The following is a 21,382-nucleotide window of genomic DNA, read 5'->3' on the forward strand; positions in this document are numbered from 1 at the left end:
GTAGCTCTTCTGAAGCATGTGTGGGTACCAGTGCCTGGCTGACAGAGGTGCTGAAGATGTTTGTGACCACATCTTTTAGTTGCTCAGTATGTCAGGACTGCCCAGCAATGTCAGGCCCTGCAGCTTTCCATGGGTTGATGCTAGCAAGGATCTTCTTCAAGCAGCTGTGGAAGCTGCAGATTCTGATTGTCGGTTGAAGGGGGGGTTCATCAGTGCCTGGGTGGTGCTGCTTGCCTCAAACCGAGCAAAGACACAGTTGAGTTCATCAGGCAGGGTGGGGTCGTTGAGGCGTATCTTGCCGCTGCGTGGCCTCTGGGTTAGTGAAGTGGCTGTGAAGTCCATATCGCCTCTTTGCCTCCCTAATGCCACGTGACAGGTTCCTCCTAGCCAGTCTGTATGCTGCTGACATGGATGCTGTGTTTGTGGCTCTCAGCAGTGCACACACTTCAGCACATATCCAGGGTTTGTTGTTGCAGCACTTGCAGGTTTTGACCGTCGTCAGTACATTTACGAATGTAGCTGATGACTGATTCCTCCAGGTCAGGTCCCCCTGTCATTTGTGGCCGCCTCCTTGAAGATGTCCCACCGTGTTGTCTCAAAACAGTCCTACAGTGTGGGAATAGCATCCTGTGACTCTGACTTTCCTAATGGCAGGTCTTTGTTGTTTCACCCTGGGTCTGCACATGGATGTGAGAAGGACTGCTAGATGGTAAGAGTTGCCAACATGAGGGAGGGGGGCGGCTTTGTACGAGTCTCTAATATTCGTGTACACCAGGTCTGATGTGTTTCTCCCCCTTTTTGCAAAGTCCAGATGTTGATAGGATTTTGGAAGGACAGACTAAAATCCTCTACTGCTATGAAGAAGGTGAGCTGATGATGTTGTACAGCCCCTCCAAAGTCTCTTCCATGTTGGCACGATATGTACACAGCCACAGTGATGACCGCTGTAAACTCTCGTGGCAGGTAGAAGGGCTGACAACAGCTCTCTATCTGGTATGCAGACCTTTGAAACCACCTTGGCATCCAGACACCATGAATCATTGGTTGTTTCTGATTTTTGTTGGTTTATAAAAATAGTACTGATTAAAATGTTGCAGTTTTCCCTGTATCTCATGCTGCTTCTGGACTCTTGATTTGGTATTTTTAGCAGTTCATACTCTGCAGCTTATATTCAGAAATCCCGCACCACCCTTCATGATGCTGTCTGATACTTTATGACACCAATCAAAGTTATATTATGTTCCACAGTTCTTGATACTTTTATGGTGGTTTTTATTGGTGCTGCTCAGCTGGTTTAATGTGCGCTTTCAGCAGCAGCATGCACGCATGTTAAACTGGACATCTGTCACATTTTCCACATCTGGAACAAAGCACAGATTCACGATTTCCACACAAATCTGATTTTTGAATGTCTGTCCTGTGAGACGTCTTTGTGTCATAAACAAGACTACACACACACACATACACACACATACACACAGCAGCTGACACACTGCAGCCTCACATCCTCTGAGTGTGTGAATCACACTTGAATAAGTGCGGCCTGCATGAGCAGCGTGTACAGACCTGCAGCAGCAGACGGGTTTAAAGGCGGCAGTTTGAGGAGCTCAGCAGGATTTTTTTTCGATCAGCTGCAGCTTTCAGATCTGATTTCAGGATTCACGCATCATGAGGAGCAGATGGATTTCACTCTTCGGACTTCTGTTTGCTGTTTGTGCCGTCCAGGCGACCTACAGATACTACTGTGAGTGTCTCAGCTTCTCTTTCACTCTCTTCTGTAAACTCTGACCAACATACCTGAGCTCAGCCTCCCAATAACTGTGGGAGGAAGCCGACAAATGACTCTACAACACCTGAAAAAAGTGCAGAGTTAGAAAATAAAGAGAGGTGTGTGTAGGTTGGTAAGATGGGAAATTTAAAACAGATGGATTGATCCTCCATAAGTTAAAATTAGTTTCTCATGTTTTAATAACAGTTATTAAGTTTTGATTTCAGCCCAGCCAAGCTTTCATTGTTGTAGAGTTATTGTTATGTGTTAAAGGCTCAGCCTGCTTTTATTCCTTTGTGAAATGATATTCACAGCACAGGTCAAAAACAGGTAAAAACAGATATGCAGTGATTTATATTCATCAGTGAAATCAGTGCTGTCAGTGCAGACATGAAGCCTGCATGGATTTCATAACTGAGAATGCAGATAAGATAAAGCTTCATTAATGAGTCAGAGGGAAAGTTAAACCAGTCAATAAATGCAGACAGCAGTCAGTGATAAACGCATCGTGGTCCTTTGAAAGTGTGACTGAAGTATGATTTTTAATGATTTTTTATTAAATCAGTGGCTTAATAACCAACAGGAAAAACCTGTGACCGTGAAACTGGGGCTTCGGGACAAAATAAAAGATTTAAAAAAATAAAAGCACAACAACGCCAAAGAACAAAGCTTTCATGTTTTCATTTGAGAGCTTTGATTTGAACTAGCTGGTGGAAACAGGGAGACACCCATGGGTGAGGCTCGCGGAGCCTGAACCTGAGCTGTCAGAGGGGAGCTGCCTGCGCCTCGGGGACAGAAGTTATTATCTCTTCATGATATCCTGAAGAGAAGAATTCAGCCTGATTCACACCCCGAGCAGCACGAAACACCTACAGTTCACAGATCCTAACTAATTACTGCAGAGCTGCAGAGCTATCACTGAGCTGCAGCCGAAACTCACCCAGAATATCTGACTCTGGAATGAAAATCAGCATTCACACTGACACACAGCAAATGCCTTTCCCTGAAACGTTCCTCGGAGACTCTGCCAGGACTAAAACACAAGAAGGAGTAAACAGGAAGCTGTAATTTTCAGACTGCGTGGGTTAGAGCCCAGAAATGTGACTGACTCAGTTAAACAGGTAAACCAGGGTAGAGCAAACTGTAAAAGCTCCACGTGAGGTTCAGGAACTTACAGCAAGCAGCTGGAGTCAACCTCACAGAAGCGATTATTTCACAAGAAAACATCAAGAAATCACCCAGAAAAAGGATCCTTTTACCTTTTTGTAATGATAAAATTTATTTCATTTACTCTATTCAGCTCTAAGTGATTAAGATTAAGATGAGACTAGTTTAGATTTTGAGGCATTAAGATCCTCAGGCTGACCTTCCCGGAGATTCAGGGCACTGTTAACAAAGTGTTTAGTTCCTGAGGTGAAAAGGAAACCTCGGAGCACCCACGTCTTTACCATGTCAGACAGATGAGACACGTCAAACCCACTGTGTGATTAAAGCGCATACACAGTTTTTTCATCCAAGCTTGTGCTGCTGTTTTCAGCACAAACAGTCCACAGACAGAAAGCAGCAGCCCAGCAGATATGCAGCTAAATTATTGATCTGTTCCATGTTGATTAATGTCAATAATCCAGTTCTTCTGCAGTAGATGGGATCTCATGGATGAGCTGAATTAAAGCTTACAGATGCAGCTCAGTGTTGTCCGCATGGCAGCAAACGTGTATTAAAACTGTACCCAGCAAAGGTTTTAAGATATTTTTCCCTTCCTGTGCCTGATGTCACCTGATGGTGACATTATTATTATTTATTGCTGTATAGTAGACAGATGCCTCTGACTGTGGGTCACCACCTGCACTTATTCTCAGACAACAGGAAGTACACATTTCTACATTTTCAGCTGAACTTCCTGTTAGACCTTTCTGAACAACCTGGTCTGAAGCACAAAAAGGCAACACCGACTGCAGATCTGTGTTATCAGCTGAATCACGACCTGAGTCAGCGCTCATAGAACAGTTTAGTCCTTTATTTGTTAACGCATTAACCTCAGATCTGTTACCAAATACCAATTTCACACTGTGATGTCAGAAACATTGTTTCTAGGTGTGTCTTTGTTATTTTTTGTTCCTCCAGGGGAAAAGAAAAGTGGAGTTGTGAAACAGTGAACACGTTCCCTTTGGAGAAAAAAACGTTCCCTCGGGGCCGAATGTTTAGACACACAAGTTGGAAACTGTCCTATGAAAGACACAACACCTGAGTTCATGGCTGCCAGAAGCAATCAGATGAACAATAACTGTTACAGCAGAGTGAGTCAGAGCGTATCACTGATGTACCACAGAGGCTGGGCTGTACACGCCTGCTGAATCACAGGCTGAGTGTTTGGGGGGAAATCTGACGGTCAGGTAGGCGCACCTCAGCCTCCATTAAAGAGGGAATTAATTACAGTCACTGTCAAGGTATTGGGACCCTCGGGGGAAACACCACAGTGAGCTTAAATAGTTCCTACCAGGACAGGACCTGTTTGAGGAAACCCAACAATCAGAGAAGCCACTCAGTAACCAGGGGAAGGAAGAACTCCTTTTAACAAGAAGAGACCTCCAACAGAGCCAGGCAGGGACAGCCACCTATCAGCGACCGCTGGGGGAAATTATTATCAACATAATGTCATGGAAATCAACCCCCCCGCCAAAAAAAACCCAAAACAAAACAAAAAAAAAAGCAGTTAAATTTTTTTCCTTGTAACCGTCATAAGTCTGTTATCACGGGTACCCTGAGCACCTGCAATCAGAGTGACTTTTTTTATTGGTCTCCTACATTTCCCAATAATAAGACAAAAAGTAATAATTGTGACATCCATCAGAAAGTTTTTAAGAGTCCTTTTGGGTTGTCTCCAATGATGAGGTTAGGGTTAGGGTTGGCACTGATGATGTCTTGATGAGCTCTTTGCTCTGCTTCACAGAGTGTGCTCAATCAGCCAAAGTGATGGCCCATTTGTTCCAGGTGAATCCGATATTTCAACGAAAAATTTGATTCATATTGTGCTGCAAAAACACACAAAAAAAAGGATTCTCTTGATGGCACCAACAAACAGAAGCTTACATGGATAATATTTCAGTTGCTGCAGTTTGTGATCAATTACAACAAGCTGCTCATCTGACCACACACATTACTAAACTGTTGTACAGTGAAAATGACAGTTTAACACTAAAACACCAAACAACAGGTGATAGAAACAGATCTGCTGTGGCTGGTTAGCTGCACTGACATCATATCCTGTGACATCACTAGTTTGGGTTCCCTCCTGTGGTGTCTGAGGGTCTAAGACTCGAAGAGGGAAATGAAATAATGAAATCATGAAATGTTTATCTCCCTCAGGCCGTCCCTGCAGTCTGGACATTGACTTGTGATTCATTTTTTCCTCATTACTATGGTTTACCTCTAACTGCTATTACCACAACTAAATTCAGGGTGGATGAGGTTTTCCCTCTTTGCTAAGAGCAGGAACAAGCAGCAGCCTGCTGAAACTCTCCTTCTGTTTGAAACAAAGGTTTAAAGAAGCAGGTGGAAGTCCTTTCAGGCTCCTTTTCAGAGTGGCGAGCTCGCTGTAGACAGACAGCTGAGGTGTTGGTTGGTTTGGGTGGGGCTCGCCAGAGTGTGATGATTGTGTGCAGGTTCTCGCTGGGATTTCAGAACAAACCACAAAGCATACAAGGCGTTTCAATCTCTGTAAACATCTCTAATGCTCTTGTTTGTCAGCTTAAAGCTCGGGAAACTTCAACTATCAGATTTCACGTGGATTTGCTTTCTCCAAGTCTCCTTTCACCTGCCACAGTCCAAACTAAACAAAGAGCAACAGTGCTAAAAATAAAACTGACCTTTGACCTCTTACAGCAATCCTGCGCTGTGAGTGCAATGGCAGATCTCAGTACTGCCTGCGAGACACCTTGGGTCTGCACTGCGTCGACTGTCAGGGAAACACCGAAGGCCGCCACTGTGAGCACTGCAAGGACGGCTTCTACATGCAGGGGGCGGAAGAGAGCTGCTCGCCCTGCCGCTGCAACCTCTCAGGTGAGTGGGTTAGGGTTAGGGTTAAGAACACTGTGCCTGGAAAAGGAAAAGATTTTTTAGTTCCAAGTCAGACATTATGTACAAACCAAGAGGCAGAACAGTGAAGCTGCAGTTCCTTTGTTGTCCACTTGAGGCAGGCTCCAAACATGAATGGTTTCAAAATGGGCAAACCAGTGGATGACATCACTGTGACCGCATTGATCTGTTGCATGTATGGTTCTGACTGGGTTCTTTTTCCTCCAGGTTCCATCAGTAAGTCATGTGACAGCAGGGGGCGCTGCAGCTGTAAAGAAGGTGTCACGGGGGACAAATGTGACCGCTGCCCCAACGGACCAATCGGGCCAGAGGGCTGCCCACAAAGGTAAGAAACAAATGTCACACCATATGTGAACTTCAACACTCGCACCCAACGCACCTTTTAAGTTCCTTTTTATGACAGTTTAACTCCTTTCTGTGTTTGCGCTTTAATGCATTCACTGCTTGAATTCAATCTTTTTTAATGCATTTACTTCATTAATGATTCTGTGACTGCTTTCAGAGCCTGCAGTTTAAATAAATCAATGTTTCCCTACTTAAATTCTCTGTTCCCGTAACTGCCACCCCACATGCTTTCAGCCATTAACTTCATCCCACTGCTCCTTTCTGTTTGGGTGTTCCAACATGATCTGACACCTAAATTCATTTCAGTGCTTGAATTCCAGTTGCACTTGCTTCAGTTTTCCTGTCGCTTCAAGTACTTTAAGTGCTTCACATTCATAAGAACAGCTCCAAACAGTCCACTTCTTCAAACAATGACAATCGTTCCAAGGTTTTCACTCCATAATTTCTCAGTTTCTAGTTCAGAGAGATATTCTCCTGTCTTATTTTGCTAGTACTGGACTCTCACTTCCTGTTGTTCATTGTGTTTTTCAGCCGTCAGCCCAGACAGGATTCTGGGAGTTCCACCCTGTCGTGTTTCTGTTACGGCCACAGCAGTCGCTGTTCAGCACAATCTGGTTACTCGGTGCACAAGATCACCTCCACCTTCACCAACGGTAAACCTTTCACCACTTCATAATAAAAGAATCCTGACATCTTCCACATTTCAAAATAAAAGCACGTGATGTGTGAGGTGACCTATCTGCTGTGTTTCAGGTCCCGAGGACTGGAAGGTGGCGACGATGCACGGCAGCACCCCAGACGACATAAACTTCCGCTGGTCACCAAAACACCAGGACCTGGAGGTGATCTCTGAAAACAGCCTACCAGTTTACCTGTATGCCCCAGGTGAGAAAACCCCACCTCTTCTAAAACCTTAGCCCCACCCACCCCTCTTGTCTTCCTTTTCATTCCCATTGTGGCTGACGTTCTCCTTTCCTTACAGATCCATACCTTGGGAACCAGCTCCTGAGTTACGGACAGAACCTCTCCTTTTCGTTGCGTCTGGACCGCGGGGTCCGATACCCGTCTGTCAGCGACGTGATCCTGGAAGGTGGCGGTTTAAGAGTGGCTGCCTCTCTGGGTGACCTGCGATCCATCGTCCCCTGTGGTCAGAAGATCAGCTACAGCTTCAGGTCAGAAAACCAACCAGCTGAAACTTGACTGCAGCAGGACCATCCATCACAGTGCTGTGAAGAGAGTTTGATAACAGTTCAGGGACTCCAGCTAGCTGAGGTGAAGAGCAGCAGCAGACAGCTAGCTACAGCCGCCTGTGTCGTCCTCCACCTGTCAGTCAAAGAGGCCACGCCTCTAATAATATAAACTTTAAGCATTTATACAACTTAAAGAGGTTTCCTCCCATACAGTTGTTATAGAGAGGAAATTAGCCTTAGAGACCAGCACAGTTTCTGTATTAGGCTGTTAGCATGTTTAAAGTTAGACATGTTAACATGGAGCACCTGTTGGACACTAGAGGAACTGCAGTGGCTGCTGTTTCCTGACAGTCTTCGGGATCTTTGAGCTACAGTTTCTGCCTCATAAATGATCCAAGCTGAATTTTAGTGACATTCAGTTCAGCTTGCTAGCTGCACTAAGCACTTTTTCATTTTCTCGTGAAAAACCCAGATAATTTAATTCTAATCCATATTTCTCCCTGGTCATCCATGCCCACCTGCAGCAGCTCCGTGCCCTGCAGTGAACAAAAATATCAGTCATCGTGTTTTGATGAGGCAGAAAAGCTTCCACTTACGTAGAGACCCGAAGGAATGTGAAAACATTTCAGTTTAGATAAATGTGGTGCTTTTCCTTATCCGAGGTGTGGCCATTCCTGGCTCGTGGAATCCTGTGGCTGTTAATCACAACAAGTGATTAACTCACAAAACTCAACAAGAATCTCAGCCTCTGTCAGTACCCAGCTGCGTTTACATGGGATTCACTGAATGAATGATATGGAGGAAACTGGGTGGAAAAACACTGCTCCATAAACTGTCTGGTTCAGACTGGTTGCCCTGCAAGCAGCCATACTGGAGTCTGAGCTGAAGCTGGGTCCTCATGTCTTTCTTTTCATGCACTTGTGGACACTGTGATGAATTCTGAATAAACGAAGAGAAAATTTTTAAACATGTCAGAATTTCTCTCAGGTTTTTAGAAGGAGACTGAATCTGATTAATGATATTTAACGTTGCCGTGAGTGATACCAAACACGTCTAAACGTTCAAGAAGCAATGAAAGAAAAAGAAAAAGCTTTTTTAGTTTTCTGTTTCAGCTGCTGATTGGCTCTTTGGGGCCAATCAGCAGCTTTTAGTGTCACAGAACTCACCCACAGATTTCTACTCAGGATTAATTTCTCCTCCTTATATAATCTCTTGGAACAATATGACACCCGAGCTTATTTAATTTGATTTAATGAGTATCCTGAAGGGTGCACTGAGGTTATTCTCAGAGCTTTTATCTGTCTCTCTGAGGTTTGATGACATATACAGTAAAGGCAGAAGATTTGTTAGTGCCGTGAAGCATTGTGTGACCATCTTCTGTCTTCTGAACAGGTTGGACGAGCAGCCCAGCAGCAAATGGAGGCCTCAGCTCTCCTCCTTCCAGTTCCAGACGCTCCTCCAGAACCTCACGGCCATCAAAATACGAGCCACATTTGGAGAGACCGGTGAGCCTCCTTCTCCTCTTTTCTCTGTGTTTCTTTACAGCAGCAGAGTTATGAAGTTTCTTTTGGCAGAAATGATCAAGCAGAAACATTCAGCTCTCACATTTGTTAGTAAGTGGTTTAAAAAGTGGCCATTATACAGACGGCCTGTGCTGGCAGGTACTTGAACTTTTATAAAAGTACCTTATAGAACAAAAAATGCTGCACAAAGAGACTTCATAAAATCCAAACGTAAACAGGGATCTTTCAAAAGCCAAAGAGCAACAATCAGGATAATAAGGAATGGGTGAAGGAAAAGACACAAAGAAATAAAAAGTAAATCAAAGAAAGCACGAATCTCAGCAGGCACACAGTTTCAGGCTTTTTTAAATCCATCCTGATGGAAGACAGTTTTATCACTTTCTCGTTGACTTTTTCAGGACGTGGTTATCTCGATAACGTGCAGCTGGTGTCTGCACTGCGTGGCGATGGTGTCCCGGCTCACTGGGTGCACACCTGCAGCTGCCCGCCGGGCCACGAGGGCGAGTTCTGCCAGCGCTGCTCGGCCGGCTTCAAACGCAGCACCCCCGCAGACGGAGCCTTCAGCCCCTGCGAGCCCTGCAGCTGCAGAGCAGACAGCTGCGACCACACCGCAGACTGTTACTCTGCTGATGAGACGCCTGCAGATCAGAGCTGCTCCCAGGGCTTCTACAGAGATCCGAGGCGGCCTGAGACCTGCGTGAGATGCCCCTGCCCGGAGGACGTGTCCTGCTCGCTGCCTCCTGGTTCCCTGGAGCCTCGCTGTGATGCATGTCCACGGGGAGCCACCGGTGAGGAAACACAATGCAAGCACAGTGCAAACAACACTGCAGGCCATTTAAAATGTACACACATAGGTTCGGGGTCTGGGTCCACCTCCAGGGAATTTCATTTACCTTCATTTCTACTCTCTCTGAATCCGTTTATGGTAGATCGCTGATTTATAAAAGCACAGAAGAGAGGAGGAGAGGCTGTGCACACCGTTTCTGTGATTGGTGGGGAATATTTACCATAAACTTACTAAAGAAAAACAGCAGGAGGCATTGCTGCTTTGCTAAAGCTAAAATGAGATAAAGTTTACTTTAAATTAAAGGTTTTCCTTCTGTTTGTCTTTGTGGACATTTGACCTTCATTAGGATTTTTTTTTTGCCATTCTGTGGGAATTTTTGGTGTCTTTTGGGACATTTTGCACCACTTTCAGATGTTTGTTGTGTCCTCAGAAATCATTGATTTTTTAATTAATGTTTAATTTTGGTAAACATCTTTTAAAAGGTCTTTAGTTGAATTTGAATCCTTCTAAATTAATCTAAGCTGACTGATTTAAAGTCCTGATTTTGTATTTTGGTGTGTGTCTGACCCCAGGTCCACGCTGTGACGTTTGTCAGGAGGGTTTTTATGGTGACCCCTCGGGTGTTGGAGGTGTGCAGCATCCCTGCAGACCCTGCCAGTGCAATGGTCACATCGATGTCAGAGTGCCGGGAAGCTGCGACCGCAGCAGCGGCGAATGCCTGAAGTGTGTGAACAACACGAGGGGACAGCACTGCGAGGACTGTGTGAGAGGTTTCTACCACAGCCGGCTCACCGACGCCTGCAAACGTGAGAATGACGCTCAGAGGAGTTTCTGATGTACAGTTTGTCTATGCAGGGAAATTATCACTGTTTGCATTTTTACTGTAAAATTAAATATCAGACACTAGAAAGTAGTAAAAAAAAAAAAAAATTTCCACAGCCAGAAATGACATTTATTCAGTATTATTCAGAATTACTCAGTTTAATAATCTTTTAAGCTATTTATGGCAAATAAAATCATCAAAATTGTTTTTTGAATAGAATAGAATGCTTTTATTTGTCATTATACAGAATGTACAATGAGATTGGAGGGCCACTCCTGTGTGAGTGCCATGCAATAGAAAGTCAGACTCTCTAAAATATAAAATAAAACTACTAAGAATATACAGAAAATAAAATAGAATGTATAAACAATACATTATAAAAAAATTAAATAAATAGATAAGTGTATACATATAATAATGATGGTGAATATTGCACTAGTGGGTGAATAATGGATATTACACAATATAGGAGTGATAGATATTGTTCAGTATGAATAATATAATATTGCACAGTTACAGTGGGTGAGTGTGTGAGTTCAGGGTGGTGATTGCTCTGGTGAAGAAACTGTTCTGGAGTCTGTTTGTTCTGGCTTTGATGCTCCTGTAGCTCCTGCCAGAGGGCAGCAGGTCAGAGTTCAAAGCCAGGGTGTGAGCTGTCCTTAATGATGTTCCTGGCTCTGCTGAAGGTGTGGACCCTCTCCACATACTCGCCGTTGATGTACAGGGGGGCTGGGTCAGTCCTGTGTTTCCTGAAGATAATTTCTTTGGTTTTCATGGTGTTCGGTGCAGGTTGTTCTCTGAAACCAGGCTGGTGGAGATGGTTTGCAAAGCAACTTGCAGGTGCCCATTAAAGCAGCTTAAATGGGATTGAAATTATGAGATTTTCCAATTGTATGTGTTAAAGTGTATCAGCTGAGCCATCAGCTGATGTGTGCTGGCACTGGAACATTATTTAATTATTGTCAAATATAACTGGTTTTTTTTGTGTTTTTTTTTGGCCACAGTGGCTTTATTAGCAGTAGAGAGTGGCAGGAAATCAGGAGGAGATACAGGGGAAGATATGCAGGAAATAGGCGACAGGTCGGGACTCAAACCTGCGCCGCCACGCGCCATATGAATATGATCGCCTGCTCAACCAATGAGCCACCCCGGCTCCATATTGTCAAATATAACTGTTAATAGATTTTCTGTCGAATCATCTCTGAAGATCTTGATTTTTTATTTAAAGAAATAAAAATCGCTCCATCAGCTTCATAAATACTGAAGAATAAACAGCAGTTACAGAAATCTCCTCTTCGGTGAAAGTTCGTGGAAAAACAGTAATGTACTCTCAGGAAATCTGCTTAATGTTCTCTGAAAATACATTTAAAATTCAGCAAAATTTCAGTTTGATCCAACTTTAAAAAACGTTCAGTAATTTGAGTAAAGCTGGTTTATTTTGAAGTTTGGAAGAACTTTTGAGGTGTTTATTGGGTTTAAAGACTCTCCAAGTAAAACGAATGAAGTAAAACTGTCAACAGAATGTGAAGAAACAGCTGTTTTGATTTTATGTCCAAAACATCTTTGCAGAGCTATCAGCTGAAGCACTTACTGTATATATAACCAGGCACTCACAAAACATTGGCACACATCTGCAAACATCTCAGCACTGCTGCAGGTAAAATGCTGCCCCTGCTGGTGAAAAGATTAGTAAAGTGTGCAGCGGTTAACAGCGGTCCTTCTCTAACAGCGTTCACAGAACATTTCACAGTTTTTCTCAGATGTGTTTCCTGTGTTTTGCTGACAGCGTGTAACTGCGATGTCCGGCACTCAGAGTCCGATCAGTGCGATGCTTCAGGGCAGTGTCGGTGCAGAGCGGGCTTCGAGGGTCTGAGGTGCCAACGATCCAGCTGCCCTGCCTGCTTCACCCCCATCAAAGCAAAGGTACTCTAAGCCAGGCCTGCCTTGGACTGCTGCCATAAACAGAAAGTAGTCAAGTATTAAGTTATTTTATATAGCGCCCTCTGCTGTGTGGATGATACATTTTCTATAAATGTTTAAAAAGTTGCTCTTTAACTTAAACAAAATGTGATACAAGCTGAGGCTTTTAGAGATAAAATTTTCACTTCATGATTATCACGATAAAAAATATGTTCACAGTATCACATTATGGAAACTAGCATTTCATCTCTTTAAACTGTGTTAGTTGCATCTAAACGTGTTTCTTGTGTTTCAGATGGATGCTTACGCTGCCAAACTGAAGGAGCTGGAGGCTCTGTTCTCTGACACGGACGGAGGTTTGAAACCAGCTAACAGCGCTGAGGTAGAGGCCGCCCTGATGGATGCTGAGTACCTGGTGAACGACATGCAGGATGACACCAAGGAGCTCGCAGGTAAGATGGCACCTTAGCCAAACCATCACCTATTTTTTTTCTTTAACCCAAAGCTCAAACACAAACTCGATGAACCTCTGACTGTACTGTAACTGTCTTCGTACTTCTGGCACGTCTTGTATTCAGATGTTTAAACGTCAGTATAATATATAATCTAAGTATAATGGGAAAATGCACTTAGTAGTGCAAAGATGCCTCTGCACTGTGTAATTTGGTTCAAGTACATAATTACTACTTTGTATGAGGCTAGAACTAGTTATTATATTCAGTAGTGATCAGATAACTGATGGTCACAATTACACCACACTGGACAAGCCTTATGAAAGTACTAGGACCTTAAATTTCTGTTGTTGATGTATATAACAGGTCTCTCTTGTAAATGAGACACTGAGCCTCAAGAAATTTTCCTGTATAAATAAAGGATTAATAAAAATTTTTTTTTTTTTAAAAAGTACTACAGTACTCGAGTAAATGCATGTACAGTTTTTGGTTTGAGTTTTTAGAAGCATCTAGTGGACATTAGAGGAACTGCAGCATTACACAGTAGACGTACCGGAGAAAGCTTTGTCTTTGCTAATGTTTTATACAGGTGATTTCATGCTGTTTGTCTCTAACAGAGTTGGAGAAGATGCTGCAGAGCCGCCTGTCGTCCATCAGCAGGATACAGCTGGCTGAGGAGCAGGACATCCAAAACATCGCAGACACAGCCGACAACATCAAACAGCAGCAGCAGACGTACAAGACGAAGGTGGCCGAGATCCAGACGCTGATGGAGGACATGAAACGCCAACTGGAGGAGGCCAAACGCAAACTCAGTTCAGCTGTAAGGCTCCATGTGACAGATACAGAGATGATCATATCATGTTGTGTTTGATAGAATCAATATTTTTTCATTATCAATTATTTTTTATTAACAGGCAGCCGTTTAGAGATGATAAGAAATTAAGAAATGAAGGCAGAGAGACACTGGTTCTTCAGCCACTGGAAGTTTCATTCTTATTGAAGGAAAACGGTCCTGATAGCACAAATAAAGCTCACACATGTGTGGGAAGTAACCTTTTACCAAAGAGCAGCTCTGAGCTATAAAGTATCACAGAGCAGAGAGGACGATGACAAAAACTGGTTAGATCTGAACCAAAGACACACTTTTATGGGCCTTCAGTAAACACGTGTGAAGGACGCCAAAACTTTTGCATTGTTACATTTTCTGAAGTCAGCTATCAAGGCCCAGACATGCTTATGACAAACTACTGCATTTTCATGGATCAGCTGCCTGGAATGGAACTAAATGTAAAATCTGATGGATGAGCTCTGGGTTTGATTGTAGTTAATAAGCTAAAAAAAATTCCTTTTTTAAGATTTTTGTAGATGCTGATGTTTTCTTGTCTTACACCCGTTTATTTTTCAGGAGATTCCTCTTAGTGATGCTCCGTTGGGTTCAAATGACATGTCTTCACTGGTGAAGATGGCTACCGGTCTGGCTGACAAGTAAGTGTTTATTTCACAAATCAGTAAGACATATTTTGCTTGCATTTGTCCGTGTTTCCCATCGTTTCGAATGCTGATGCCTTTTCCTCTATTTCCAGACACAAGACGATTGCAGGCGCTGTGGAGAGAACCGCCAATGAGGCTCTGAGTGACTCGCAGGAGAGTCTGGCTCTGGTCAGAAATCTCATGAACAAAGAGAACAAAGTCAAAGAGCTGATTGGTGATCTGAAAACCATGTAAGTATCTCCTCTGAGCTTCAGAGACAAAGTCTGAGACACTTTAATCAGAATGGTAGCAGGTTATGAGTAAGACTTTTCCAGGCTCAATAATTCAGCTTTGATGGAAACTCAGAGAAGCTGAATGAACCACTTTGTTGATTTAAACGCACTTTAGTACAGCAGTAAAACAGTCTGATGTTCAGTGTTCCTTTATCCAGGAGGTGTGGCTAATCCACTGACCCAACACTCAGTATTTCGTGCCTCCTGGTGTTGTGAATGCATTCCTTTGTTGGCCTCTTCTGGCTCCTAAAAATCACACTCTGATGTCAGGTTTGCTCTATAAAAGCTGAAGGGAACACTTTTGTAGCTAATGTAGCCCTGCAGTCTGGATTAATAAGCAGGAAGACTCGTGCATGTTAGTAGTCTAAACTAAACCTACCTGTGTGTGTCCAGGTATGACCAGACCTCAGCTCAGGTAAAGGGTTTTGAGAACCAGGCGAAACGTCTGAGCAGCGAGGCCAGAGATGAGAGCAAAATGGCAGATGGCATGCTGAAAGACATCGCCACCTTAGAGCAAAACCTCCCCTCATCCCTGAAGGTAAAGGTTGCAGTTGGAGGTCACATTTGTTATTTGGAGATTATTATTATTATTATTATTATTATTATTATGATCCACTTGTTCAGTGGCTCTTACCGCCTTTGTTCTCCCATGATGCTCAGGGGGAGATGGATGCGATGCTTTCCAGGCTGGATGGAGTAAAGAAGGCAGTGAATGAGAACATAAACGGCATCGATGGACTGCAGGACGCTGTGCTAAGAGACAAGGCCACTGCTGAAGACCTGTTGGCCAATGGCAAGGCTGCCCAGCAGGTACTGAAGCGTCACACATTCAGCTCTGCTTTGGTATCAAAGTGCTGAGCAGACATGGGAAATTCCAGGTGGAAATTATAGTTTTTGTATCAGACTGTAAACATGTTTATTTCTGCTGTAAACTTGGACATTTTAACATGGGAGTCTATGGGTATGGACTTGCTGCTGGCGCCTCTGGTGGACATTAGAAGAAGTGGAGGCTGTTTTGAGCTGACACGATAGCAGTTATCTCATGAGAGAGGGATGTTTAGAAGCTCACCTGTGTCATGAGAACATGTAGACATGTTCTGGTTTGACTGAAGATCAGCAGAGAACAAAAACACGAGTAAAATCATCTCAGGGTGTCAAAGAAAGCTACTGCTCAATTTTTTAATTGTTTTGAGTCAGCTGTTCTACTTCTCTCTCTGCAGAAGTTCAATGACCTGCTGGACAGAGTCAACAGTGCCAAAGCCAACACCGAGGGTGCCATCAAACTCATCAACAGGAACACTAATGAGCTAGAAGATGCCCTGAAAACCCTGAGAGGTAGATACACTAACTGAACTAGCATTAACTTCCATAAACGTATCAGCAGACTGAATGCCACTCATCCTTCTCAGGCTTCGACCAACAGATTGGCAACAGCAAAAATCTGGCCGATGCTGCCATCAAGCGTCTTCCCGGCATCAATGCCACCATCCAGGAGGCTGTCCGTGAAAATATCGCAACCATGTCCATTCTGGGAGACGTTGATGAGGACTACAACAGTGCACAAGAATCTATCACCCAGCTTGAGAAACTGGTCTCTGGTCTGGAGGTGGGTTGTGTTTAGCCTAGCTTAGCACAGCTACAGGCGTAGAGTAAATACCATCAAAAGTTGATGCTGCCACCTGCAGGCAGAAAAGGCAATAGCTGTTGTGGTTTTAGTACTTACGAGCATTTTTATAGTCCTTTAAATGCTCTTTAACCCTATAACGGTCAGTTGTGACACAACATACTTCAAAAGTGCCACCGTTCATGGACTTCTGGCAACAAATACCGCAATACCCCTACAGGGCTGTGAAGTACAATTTCTGAGCTTTCAGGAACCGAACCCTAACCCTAAAAGTACAGGGGTTCCTTCCTTATCTTGGAAACTATAAAACAGGCCAAACTTCAGGGCCATAAGTTTATGTTTGTCAGAGAATCCAGTTTTAATTGACGTCACTGATGATTCAGACTCCAAGATTTCGGATTCTGAGTTTCTCTAAAAAGATTTTTTAAACAAACATGTTTGTCATGTTTCTTAGATAAATGGTTATTTTTCATGGTAACTACATGTAGCTGTGGTAACCCGGAGAAGTCGCAGAGGACTCAGCGAGTGTGCCGTTTCTAGTGTCGGATGTTTGTTCTGTTGTAACTGGGTGTCCTGTCTTCATTCTTCAGAGTGAATTAGCATCTTTGCCATCTCATGGCGGTTTACTGGATGAAGCCACCAAACTGAACGGGGAAGCAAAGAACCTGAAAACAGCGGCAGAAGATTTTGCTGGAGACCTGGCCTCTAAGCTGAAGAACGGCGAGAAGCTGAAGACTGACGCCTCAGAGGTAAACTGACCACTGTTAAGTAACCACTCAGAGATAAGACTTACATGAAATGATGGACACGGGCTGAAATATGGAAATGCTTCCCCTGCAGGTGTCTTTGGGAGCAGCTGCAGCTTACAGCAATGCCAGACAGACGCGAGAGGCCGTGGGACAAACTCTGCAAGATATCAACAATCTGCTGGCCAACATGAGTACGTGCAGCTTTTTATACTTACATATAAACAGGTTCAAACATATAAGACTTTGCAAAAAGATGTTTTTGTTTTAATTCAGCATCAGACTTGATAATACACCAGTGGAGTCAATTTTACTTTACTTACTTTATTACATTTAGCAGACGCCTTTATCCAAAGCGACTTACAATGATGACACAATAATACAAAAAGCCAAAACAAAAATAAAACATTAAAAGAGGTAGCCCCTTAACTGGCAAGGGCCCGGTGACGGGCCGTTTGTAGTCCCTTTTATATGGCAGGCTAGACCCTCCCATTTTTATTGACACGTCATTCGGCCAATCATGTAACTGGCTGCACCAAATCACCTGACAAAGCTACGTGACGCCCTCTGAGTATTATTGGCTCTGGGAAACCCATTTCTTAACATGATTGGCCGAATGAGGTGTCAGTCAAAATGGGCGGGTCTAGCCTGCCATATAAATGCACTTCATTCGGCCCGCGGACCAGACGCAGCCGATTAATAGGCTATGAAATGGGTTGTTCAGAGCCAATAATAACCAGAGGGTGTTATGTAGTTGTTTCAGGTGATTTTATTTGCTGCCAGTTAAGGGGTTAAACATTAAAAAACAATGGCACATTAAAAATGTATGTCTATACACATCAAAAGTAATTGTCTTAGTTAGTGCAGGTATTCTCCAAAAAGCTCAGTTTTTAGGAGTTTTTTTTAAAAACAGCGAGGGACTCAGCTGCTCTGGTGGAGGTAGGCAGCTTGTTCCACCATCTGGGAACTATGGAGCAGAACAGTCTGGACTGCTTTGGGTGGATGTTGGGTAAAGCAAGGCGACATTCAGCGGAGGAACGCAAAGGCCGAGATGGAACATAGGCCTTTAGGAGCAAGTGCAAGTAGTGGGGCGCCTGTTCTGTCATTACCTTATAGGCAATCGTGCAGGCTTTGTATTTGATGTGAGCAGCAACCGGAAGCCAATGAAGCTCAATGAGCAGTGGGGTGACATGTGCCCGTTTTGGAAGATTGAAGACCAAACGTGCTGCTGCGTTCTGGATCATCTGTAATGGCTTAATAGCACAGGCTGGAAGGCCCATTAGCACTGCATTACAATAATCAAGGCGCGAGATGACCACAGCCTGCACCAAGAGCTGAGCAGCATGTTGCGTTAGAAATGGTCTAATTTGTCTGATGTTATATAGCACAAAGCGACAGGATTGAGCAACAGAGGCCACTTGGTGTGTAAATGATAACTGGTCGTCAAACGTAACTCCCAGATTCCTGGCAACCTTCGCCGGAGAAAGTGAGAGAGAATCGACTGTTAAGGTGAAATTGTGTTGAACCGACTGTTTTGCAGGAAACACCAGTAGTTCAGTCTTAGAAAGATTAAGTTGAAGATGGTGTGCCTTCATCCATGAGGATATATCTGAGAGACAATGAGATATCCATGCTGAGATCGTAGAGTCATCCAGCGGGAATGATAGGTAGAGCTGAGTATCATCGGCAAAGCAATGGTAGGAGAACCCATGAGAGGAAATAACTGGGCCCAGAGAGGTGGTATAGATGGAAAAAAGGAGGGGTCCCAGTACTGAGCCTTGGGGCACTCCAGTGGACAGTGGACATGATGAAGACAACTGTCCTAGCCATGACACTTTGAAGGAGCGTTCAGCAAGGTAAGATCTGAACCATGATAGTGGTGTATCTGAGATACCCATATTGGAGAGTGTAGTTAGGAGTTGGTCATGATTAACTGTATCAAAGGCTGCTGACAAGTCCAGCAGAATGAGGGCTGAGGACTGTCCAGCAGCTCTGGCAGTTTTTAAGGCTTCGGTCACAGACAGCAGCACTGTCTCAGTGGAGTGTCCCTTTTTAAAACCGGATTGGTTTTGGTCAAGGTAGTTATTCTGGGAGAGAAAGCCTAAGATCTGGTTATACACTGCCCTTTGTATGCATTTAGAAAGGAAAGGTAGTAGCGAGACCGGTCGATAGTTGTCAACCAGGGCAGGGTCGAGAGAAGGTTTTTTTAAGTAGAGGTGTCACCTGGGCCTGTTTGACAGTAAGCAGAAATTCACCGGTGGATATGGAAGTATTAATTACATGCGCGATGACTGGAATAATTGTAGGTGCGATGGTTTGTAGAAGGTCAGTGGGAATCGGATCCAGAGGACATGTAGTAGGACGGCTACGTGTTAGGAGAGCCAGTGCTTCTTTCTCAGAGAGACGAGTAAATGAAGTGAATGTACTTTCCTTGAATGATGAAGACGGAGGAGCAGAGACAATGGGTAGATCTGTGAACTGACTGCTGATGGCTGCCACTTTCCCAGAAAAGAAAGAGGCGAATTTTTCAGCTGTAAGGCACGTAGGCAGTGGAGGAGGTGGAGGATTCAACAGCGATCTGAATGCTGTGAATAATCTTCAAGAATCTGTCAGTGAGCTGAATTTCTCATAGTAAAATTCAGTTTTGGCAATTGTGAGGTGTTTTGAGAAGGAAGCCAAAAGAAGCTGATAGTTAGACAAGTCGGACATGATGCCCTTTTTATGCCATTTCCTTTCAGCAGCCCGGAGTTTGGAACGTAGCTTCCGGAGGGACTCATTTTTTAGCCACGGTTAAGATTTTAGATTCCTTTAAATGTCATAATGTCCAGCGGCTGTCTCCTAAAGACCTGAATGCCCTCCTGGGCCTCACCGTGAGCTGCTTTCTCACCATGTCTGCCTCCACAGATCAGTCCGGTCCTGTGGATGAAAGAAAGCTGAAACAGGTGGAGGACAACTTGGCCAAGGCTAAGAGTAATATAGAAGATAATTTGAGGCCCCGGCTCAGGGACATGGAGGACAAGGAGGCTGCCCACCGCCGCCGGCTCACCTTGATTAACCAGGACATCAACACCATCCTGGAAGACATCAGTAACCTGGAGGAGATCCTGGGCTCCATCCCCACAGGCTGCTACAACAGTCCCCCCATCGAGGGGGCCTGAGGGGCGCCTCTTCACCTGTATAGACTCGACCTGCTGAGACTTACTGCGAATGTACATCACTTTTGCGTTATTGCACTTAACAAGTACTGATGACCTTCCTTTGTCTGTAATGCATAAATGTACTGAATTATTTAGAATCCATATCTAACTTTTCCCTGAGGTCTGTGTAATGATTATCAGCACAGTGTAAGGGCTCTGTCATGGAGCACATAGACCTGGGTAGCCTTTATGATATTTGTTTAACTCTTAATTAATTTAATTCACTTTAATCTCAGATTTATGCACCTCTCAGTTCGGGTCTTGTTTTTTAAATTTGAAAGGAATCATTTCCAGTTTCCATTAACGTGTCCTTGAATCGACACCGTAGAACAACTTAAAGTGTAAATGAAGAAACACCTTAAAGGTTACTTTTCTTCACTGAATGATTTGATTGAAATAAACAGGTTCATTTTTACACCTTAAAGGGCAGTTAAAGGATCTTTACAGGTTTGTTTCAGGGATAATCAAGAACTAATTAGTGCACTGGTGTTTCATTATATGCTGAGTAGGGCCCGTCTACTGTTTTTATAAAAATATATTGTTTATATATTCTATATGTGAATATATGTGAATGCTATAGTATTTCTAACTGTACATACACTATCAGTGTTTCTGACCAGCACAAATATTTATATAAAAATAAATGATCATCCATCACCTTTTATCTTTATGTAACGTATTTCTGTGTGTGGGTCAACCATCCAAAGCAGCAGTCAGTGAAGAAGAGAGTGCAGCAGGGTGGAGAAGGTGGAGACAAGTGTGACAGAAGGAGGGCAGCCAGAGTGAAAGGGAAGGTTTGCAGGATGGTAGTGAGACCTTCTCTGACAGGGGGAAGAGCAGGAAATGCTCAGATCAGGAGACCAGGAGTAGAAATGAGTCCATCAGAGGGACAGCTGAGAGTCTGAGAGGGTTTGGACATGTGCAGAGGAGGGAGGGTGGAGATACTGGAGCTGCATGCAGGAGGAGAAGAGGAAGACCTCAGAGGAGGTTCATGGATGCAGTGAAGGACATGCAGAGGTTCGGTGTAACAGGAGGCAGATGAAATGCTGTGGCGCCCCCTAAAGTGAGCAGCTGGAAGAAGAAGGAGTTTCTCTGTGACCTGATTGTTATTCTCTCACTGATAAATTCTAACACTGTGGCGAAAAG

The 21,382-nt window shown here is 43.9% G+C and overlaps 1 protein-coding gene across 1 annotated transcript; it reads left to right on the top strand.

Moving 5' to 3' along the window:
* Positions 1-1,583: 1,583 nt before the first annotated feature.
* Positions 1,584-20,891, top strand: lamc2 (laminin, gamma 2). Its single transcript, XM_030752844.1, has 21 exons — positions 1,584-1,744; positions 5,651-5,827; positions 6,071-6,188; positions 6,740-6,861; positions 6,962-7,093; positions 7,191-7,380; positions 8,791-8,903; positions 9,320-9,709; positions 10,281-10,514; positions 12,318-12,454; positions 12,747-12,903; positions 13,521-13,726; positions 14,312-14,391; positions 14,490-14,627; positions 15,063-15,207; positions 15,330-15,479; positions 15,890-16,004; positions 16,079-16,275; positions 16,884-17,042; positions 17,134-17,233; positions 19,944-20,891. Exons 1-21 carry the CDS (start codon positions 1,669-1,671, stop codon positions 20,195-20,197), a joined length of 3,390 nt encoding a protein of 1,129 aa, XP_030608704.1. The 5' UTR covers positions 1,584-1,668; the 3' UTR covers positions 20,198-20,891.
* Positions 20,892-21,382: the final 491 nt, after the last annotated feature.

The sequence above is a fragment of the Archocentrus centrarchus genome, chromosome 17 (genome assembly GCF_007364275.1).
Source record: "Archocentrus centrarchus isolate MPI-CPG fArcCen1 chromosome 17, fArcCen1, whole genome shotgun sequence".
NCBI classification, from domain to species: domain Eukaryota; kingdom Metazoa; phylum Chordata; class Actinopteri; order Cichliformes; family Cichlidae; genus Archocentrus; species Archocentrus centrarchus.